This window comes from Adiantum capillus-veneris, chromosome 14, assembly GCF_014529385.1.
Source record: "Adiantum capillus-veneris isolate H3 chromosome 14, ASM1452938v2, whole genome shotgun sequence".
NCBI lineage: Eukaryota > Viridiplantae > Streptophyta > Polypodiopsida > Polypodiales > Pteridaceae > Adiantum > Adiantum capillus-veneris.
The window spans coordinates 9821553-9829347 of NC_140944.1; the positions used below are offsets into that span (position 1 = coordinate 9821553).

The 7795-nt window shown below is 41.6% G+C and overlaps 1 protein-coding gene across 2 annotated transcripts; it reads left to right on the plus strand.

Annotated features, from left to right (window-relative positions):
- Positions 1–545: 545 nt before the first annotated feature.
- Positions 546–2751, plus strand: LOC147441879 (DNA-binding protein MNB1B-like). Of its 2 annotated transcripts, none has more exons than XM_086529535.1 (8): positions 546–820; positions 1334–1378; positions 1492–1611; positions 1702–1759; positions 1866–1910; positions 1988–2068; positions 2173–2249; positions 2322–2751. In XM_086529535.1, exons 2-8 carry the CDS (start codon positions 1353–1355, stop codon positions 2365–2367), a joined length of 453 nt encoding a protein of 150 aa, XP_086385661.1. In that variant the 5' UTR covers positions 546–820; positions 1334–1352; the 3' UTR covers positions 2368–2751. The 2 variants fall into 2 exon arrangements, with proteins under 2 accessions (XP_086385661.1, XP_086385662.1); XM_086529536.1 differs by having other exon boundaries at positions 554–820; positions 2160–2249.
- The last annotated feature ends 5044 nt before the right edge of the window (positions 2752–7795 follow it).

Below are 7795 nucleotides of genomic sequence, written 5' to 3' on the forward strand. Positions count from 1 at the left end.
TAACGTGATTTGTGCCAACATGGCACTTTTTGCCAAGGTAGAGGGTCGAAGAAAAAACTTCCCGAGGGGGGGGGTCAGAACAAATTTCCTTTTTCTCTTTCACGATATGGCACTCTCTATCTCACTTTTTCATCGTCGTATGTGAACAACAAGGTCCACATGGCACTTTCTTGTTGGTTTGCAAGCTTTTCCAATTTCTTCTGCCGCCCTATGTGAATCCAACAGGTTTCAAATAGATCAACAGAAAGGCCTACTTTGTCTAGCAAGGCTAATTTATAGAGCTTTTCACATTGCTTGTTGGCCTAAGTGATCTGTGTTTTTCGTGATACATATCAATCTTGTGTGAAATCTACACCGCTTGTGAACATGCATCCTTCATCTTAAAGCTGGTGTCGACCTAGAGCAAGGGTGAGGAGTTGAATTTTTGGCTTAATACATCAACGCTCGACATTGCATCGCGATTCGCAACGAGAAGGCAGGACTTCCCCACCCTTGATGCCATTGAAGCTTTAAGGGCAGCGTTCCAATGGTCCCGCAGGGCAAACAAGGAGGAAAAATTTGAAATTTGAATAGAAGCCAGTCCAGGGCGCCCAACTTCCAAGCAGCCAACGTTCCACGAGGATGAAAATTGAAAACGAGAGGGAGACCGGCTGCAGGCGGTAACCGGTGGGAGGTCATTATCTGCTGCGTGAACAGACTTCATTAACTGTGAATAGGGTTACCCTCTTCAGCAGGTCATCCAGACTCCCTCTCAAACAGAGCTCTCCTCTCCTCTCGCAGAAACAGATAGCTCGCACCAGCTCTTCGCGACTCGGCAAAGGTAAGCTCTTCTCGCCATACTGAGAGAGAGAGAGAGAGAGAGAGAGAGAGAGAGAGAGAGAGACGCGCACGCGCACGCGCGCACACACACACACACACACACACACACACACACACACACACACACACACACACATTCTCTGTCTTGACTTTCTCAAGTTTGCTCTGTTTTGCCTTCCCGCTCTTTGTTTCTGCTGCATTCGGGGAACCGCATTGGCATAGCCACCTCCTGTACAAGTTCGTTAGACGGGTGAGAGTCTTGAGACATGCATTCCTCGAGTCCAGGAAGGGCATACATAAGGAGGGAAGCTTGCGTCCACGCAGAATAAGCTCTTTGTTTGTGGACCAGTTTTCTGCTTTTCTGGAGTTGCCGCTAAACTAGCTCTTTTCTGCATTCCTGTGTAGTCTTGTCATCATTTCTCAGAGCTCAAGGCAATGTGTGTATGCAAATGCAAGCTTGTGCTTGTGTGTTTCTTATCTCCATCTTAAGCTTTGCTCTGAAATTTTCTTGCAGACTTCTCAGAACTCTGGAAATGAAGGACACAAAGGCCAAGTCTAAGTATGTTGTGCTTGTCATCCTCACCCACTAGCGTCAAATTGAGAATTTTGTCGGTTGAAGTTTATCGTGACTCATCTGTTGGTTGTTGCATTTTTGGTATCTGCCCTTCTCAGAGACTCTAAGTTGTCGGTAAAGAATGATAAGGCCAAGAAACGGCAAGCTCGAAAAGAACGCAAGGCAAAGAAGGATCCGAACAAGCCAAAAAGGCCACCAACACCCTTCTTCATCTACTTGTGAGTTACACCCAGCTCTCTTACCTTGCAAGAACATCTGGTTTTATAAGCAAAGTCCGTCAAGAAGCTCATATTCATTAATTTATGCAGAGAAGAGTTCAGGAAGATTTTCAAGGAGCAGCATCCTGACGTCAAGGGTGTTTCAGAAGTATGTGTATTTTATTTTGAGGCTAGGTCTGGTTCACATCTTGCATTGGTATTTATGTGCTCGTGTTGTTTTCCTCATTGTCTTTATGATGGTGATGCTTCTTTAGGTCGCAAGGGCATGTGGCGAAAAGTGGAAAGTTATGTCTGCACAGGTTCTCACCGATCCACTTGGTCTCTTTGTATGCATACTTGCATACACTTCTCCTTTAGATGATCTTTTCCCTTTCAGGAAAAGGCGCCATACGAAGAGAAGGGTGCCCAACGGAGAGCTGAATATGAAAAGACACTCACTGCTTATAACCAAAAAATGGTATGCACTCTTGTTCTTGTACACACACATGCAAATGCTTCTATTGACACTGCTTAATGCCATCGAAATGGATTGCATCTATTATTTATAGTCTGCTGGTGCAGCGAGCAAGAGGGAAATGGAAAGCAAGCAAGGCAGTTCAAATTCAGAGAACCTTGACGATGAAGGAGATGACGATGATGTGAGTGCATGGCGGCCTTCTTATTCATATGATCACTTGTTGCAGGTAAATGACTCATGTCTTGTTTTACAGGAAGAGGACGAAGAATGACTTTTTTGCGCAAGAGTCCCTTCGTTGACTCGTCACCACCTCAAGGCTGTACACTATTTTTTGTTCAGCATCAAGCCTCTTTGATGGTTGCCATGCTCGTTTATAGAAGCTCTTCTAACCAGGCGTTCTTACTTTCCTCTATATAATGACCTCTATAGGTGGAAATTTGACCTTTCAAGGCTTTTCCTCTTCCCTTTTTTGGAAGCTCATGCAATCCATATTATTTATTCTGCAGAGAAACTGTCTTGAAAGCCATGGAATGCCATTAGTTCTTGTGCTTCAAATGGATAATTTGAAAGCCGCCATGATGAGTCTTGAAAATTTCAATCATTTTGTTCATATGTATATGGTGAGTCTCGTCTGGGAACTATTGGTGATACAAGAATCAATGCGGTACATTGTTTGCTAGTAAGTAATTAGTCATCATTTAGCCCCCTCTTTGAAGGATTGTTTGTCTTAGTTTGTACCAAACCACAAATAGATGACATTTGCAAACAAACTCAAATTTGGGCATGGAAGGAGCAAAATTGAGTTTTAGTTAAACACAATTAAGAGCAACTTTTTCCATGATGCAAGTGTTCAATTGTTTTGAATAAATCATATCAAGACTTCACATCATGGATGAATTCAAGGTTATTGTAACTTTCAAAATCAAAATTTCTTTCCCACAAACGTTATTTTGCTTGTGTTGATTTTGTGCATCAATTCTACATCTGCCAATTATTGTGGGTACCTTCATTGGTAAATGTGGACTAGAACAAACTTCTCTCACTATGGTCGATGGAATCAATAAGCGATGCAATCATCATGCTCTAAAAGGACTTTAGATTGGCGTTTGCCTTTTCTTGGATCATTGCACAAGCATTATTGCTGTGTGAGGAGTGTGCAAGTACCAACACAAATGTTCTGTAACAATATGACATGATATTGTCCAAAAGCTTTGAAGCTCTACACTAATTACCATCTTAGTCAATTATCTCATCGAGGAAAGCCTCCAGCAGCATAGATGTAAGTACCCAACAATCTGTTTGCAGACACTAGCATGCAGAAGAATAATTTGATAGCAATTGTTGACATTATCAATTTGGTTACAAGGCAGACTCCTGTAAGACATCAATTATTTCCTGTCACTTTGCAAATGTCCAATCAATGCAAGAGTTTGTAAGTTAGGTGCATTGATTATAACTATTGAAATCCTCAAACAACTTGAAACCCCTTAGACAATGAGTGGCTATGAATCATAGGGAAATCCCTTTGCATAGAGAGAAGTGGACATGCACATTGAAGCTCCACCTATCCAACTTCTTGTATAGCTAGGCCTTGCTTCTTGTATTTAGAACCCCTCTCTATGTGCACCTCGTTTAGTAGCCACCTCAACATGTTAGGACTTGTGTCCTTGCACTACTTCCATGCTAAAGAAAACTTTTGATTCACAAAAACAAATGAGGGGTTGTTTGGTTCCTCTTAAGGCTTGCTTACCGTTGTCCATGCCTTAGTTTCACTTAAAACACCCTTAACAATTCAAAATGAGCAAATAAACCCACTAGGTGACCTAGAGCTAAAACCTCTCATTGCATTGCGTGGCGCACACACAAACAACATAACACATTGAACATGTATATGATGCCAAGAGTATGAGGAAGCAACACGAGTTTTCATTAGCAATGCTTACTCGTACAAAGAGTAGTGAGCATGCAAGTGTATTGAGCGTCTTCTTCAATACAGGTGCTCCAAAGTTAATGGATTTTTAATAATTTCAAAATTTGGCTTAGGTATCCAAGGGTAAAGATTGGGTATTTTGCTAGAAAGGGATAATTACTTCAAAAATGTGATGGTATCTAGTCGCTTCGTTAAGTACAAAACTGTTTGGAAATAATCAGACTCTTTTGGTTTAGGATTCATAATGTTGGCTTGGGTGAAAAATAAATGATTAAATGGAAGAATTTTTGTAGGTCCATCCGAATTGGCGTAATTGAGTTCTTTGCTTCGACACTCCCTCCTCTCAGTTTCTTGTCGTCCTTGACAAGACTTCACTCGTCGAGCAGGAGCTTTCTTTGTTTTTGCTCGTTGACGATTGCTTGAATGCGAGCATCATTTGGTTGTACCTGATCTTCCTCCTGTGGCTTGTAGATTCTTGTAAAAGGGTTTTCCCGCTCATGGAGGGTGTAGGCCACAAATTTGAGGTGGATATCCTTGTAGATTGGCATAAATATTATGGAATCCATTTTAAAATAGTCCGTATAGAAAGCCTCTTCGAAGGTTTGCATGTAATGGCTTGGGAGGAACATTATTTTGGAGATAAGCCATAAATTACCTTCATCTTGGGGGTATCATTCAACTTGAATATAAGTTTTTTGTATCCCTCCAAGAATGAAGTCCGCTTTACTTTGGTTGTCTCTGTATTTCTGGATGTATTTATACATGCGGAGAGCATGTAGCAAATCTTCAACATCATTTTGCATTCTATATCTGGATTTCCTCGAACTAAACTGATCATTTTCTTGATAGCCTTCCTCATATAAGCGAGTGAAGGTGCCTCTCTTGGTTAGGGGAAGACCGGGTAGTTTAGCCATTTAGAGTGAGAAATAAGTAGTTGCTTGAGTCATCCCACCTTCTCCTCCTGAATATTGGGCATTATGTTGGGTCGATCTGAAGGTGGGTTGAAACAAAAGAGTTTACTGTTATTGCCTACTTGTTCTTCCCCATGGATTGAACTCTCCGTGCTGACTTGGTCTCTTTGATCTGCTCCGTGGTCCATTCTGAAAGATAAACATCCTTGTAACTCCCCTCAACATCTGATAGTAGGTCTTTCTTATTTTCTATTGTTAGCCACTTGAGTAGTGGGTAGGGAAGTTCTGACTCAAGAACCTCCTCTTATAGTTGCTATGGAGCAATGCATTTTACTAAATTTGATTTCAATAAATGATGCTCGTAGCCATCCTTTTCTTTTTCTTCTTCTATCATGGCCTTGCTTTTAGTGTGTAGATCCTCTTCCAATGTAATCCTTGTTGTTTGAGAGATCTCTAGTGTCCGTTGCAAATCTGTGATATGCTTCTTATAGATGTCAGTCTGCTCAGAGCTACTTGTCGGGATGAGCAAAGGGTCTTCTGTAAATGCCTCTAGCTATTTGTTTTGATCAGTTATCTAGCCTTTGAGCACATCTATTGTTATCCTTTGCTTCTGAGCTAGTGCTGCTAACTCTATGGCACTCTGATGTGCTTGTTCGATATTGCTTTTCTTTCTGGTCTAGGGCAAGCTTACTGCTTTGGGCTATGCTCTCATGTACTTGCCTGGCCATCATTTCCTTCTCATCAAGTTCTTTGTACTTTGCCAACTCTCCTTTGACATGTTCTATTTGTGTATCTCTTTTTTGTAGATCTTCTACCAAAATTGTGTTGGTTAACTCTTTGTTTTGAGTCCCCGTTTTCTCCATCACTTGCTGTTTGCTGTGACCACCGCTAGATTGAGATTGGCATAGTTCTCTTCTTCTTTCTCATATTTAAGAGTGATCTATATGATTTCTTTGTTCAGGTATTCAACCATCTTAGAGATTAATGTTGCCTTGGCCATACTGGACATTGATTCTTGAGAGTGGTCCTTGAGCAGCATCTTGTGTTGTTTCTTTGGCGATTTCTTGGTCGGATTCCTTGCTATCATCTTTCTTGATAAGGGTGATTGTTGGTTGAGTGGATATCCCTATCATGTGTTCATATTTACCTTCATGTAGACCTTCCTTAGGAGAGTGCCTAGGCAAGGATTTCAGCCTTGAATTTTGGTGCTTTTTTCCACATTTTCTGTATTTTGGTGACAGTATGGAGAACCTGTTGCTTTTGAGCTTCCAATGAGATAGGTAAACCAGTCATCGCGAGGTTTTCTTGTATTTTTAACAAGCCTTCAGGCTGATCTACTTCTTCGTGTACATGTTCATTCTTAGTTTCTTGTTCTTGTGCAATCGTCATCGAGTTTTCTTGTGTTTTTTGCAAGCCCTCTGGCTGAGCATCTGTGCGCGTATGTCGCACGTGTCAATGCAAGGAACTTGCCGATACACCGTGTGCGAGCCACAAATGGCTCCAAGCACACAACAAGCCTAAACTAGTAAGCTCAAAGAAGGCGATGGTGTGTCACTCACCGCTCTACGCTTGCTTCGTGGAGGATTCATCGCCGCGAAGAAGAAGGAGCCGCCGCTTCGCCGCGCTCAACCGCTTCGCCGCCGCCGTGCCGTTGTCGCAATGCTCGATCGCACGCTCTCTCTCTCTCTCTCTCACGCATACACACACACACACACACACACACAAGGAGATGAAGACGAAGAAGATGGAGATGGAGCAAGAGCAGTCTTCTATTGCACAAATGAGAGAATGAGTGAATTTTAGGTTTAGTTGACTTTTATATGAGCTCGCCCCATTGACACTTGGGTGCCCATGCTTAGCCAACTAATCCTTGAATGTTCCAGTTAGAGTGCGCCTCTCATCGGCAATCACTCTTACCCTTTTCCTATTGGACCGACAAGCCCGATACCTGACTCTACCAAGTAAATAATACAACGTCTGTTGTAGGTGATAGGGTGTCCATGAGCCGTCAGGGTTAACATGCCCCCCTTCCTGATGTAGATTCCGTCCTCGGAAGCTATTGAGTTGAAGCTCGTTCGTCGAGGTGGAAGAGCATTTGAGATGAATGTCCTTAGCCTTCTTCAGTCACTATAAAATAAAACAACATTGGCACATTAATTGCATTCTCATATAGAATTAAAAAGCATATGCAGTTGTAGACAAACAATGTGATTGGTAACAGAATTTTAAACCATTTGTCAGCAATAAATATTAAATTGCAATATAATCAAATGCATAAACAGATGTAAAGGTAAAAAATTAAACAAGTTTGGGGTCGCTAATTTAACGGTTGAAAGGCACTAGAGATCGACTATTAATACCATGGGTAAGCTTCTTAATTTTCTCTAGTCAATTAAGTTGTTTAATCCCGAGAGCCAAGTATTTCATGTTCGAGGGCTGACTAGAGGCTATACCTAGAAGACCTTGTAGTTAAGTTACAATAAAAGGAATTTCTCATGAAATCATCGCTTAACTGATTACCTTTTCTTTGACCCCCCAAAGTCTTTTCACAGTGATTCAATTTTGATGTGTGTGCTTATTTTGTATGCCTTGGGTTTTTTGCTTTTCAAGGAAAAGCGCCCACACTGGGAACCTCTAGGGCTCTAGTACCATAGGCGATACATGTGAGTGAAGTACCCAATCAAGCTAAGATTTCTCTTCCAGCTTAAGATTTTACGTTGTGGCACTTTGAGTTTTTGTTTGTTCGTTTTCAACATTTTAATTTTATAACTTTGGGGGGTCATATAACACTGTTACACCTCCTTAGGCTCATCACACTAGTAAACTCCCTTTATAATACTTAAGCTAAAGGTCAATAGGGTCAAGCCCACTAGAAATCCCTAGTAC

Bases quoted from the DNA above. Each gene is read 5' to 3' on its own strand.
- LOC147441879 (XM_086529535.1), top strand. From the start codon at position 1,353: ATGAAGGACACAAAGGCCAAGTCTAA. The intron at 1,760-1,865 runs GTATGTGTATTT...ATGCTTCTTTAG, and splicing joins ACGTCAAGGGTGTTTCAGAA to GTCGCAAGGGCATGTGGCGA. The intron at 1,911-1,987 runs GTTCTCACCGAT...TTTCCCTTTCAG, and splicing joins GGAAAGTTATGTCTGCACAG to GAAAAGGCGCCATACGAAGA.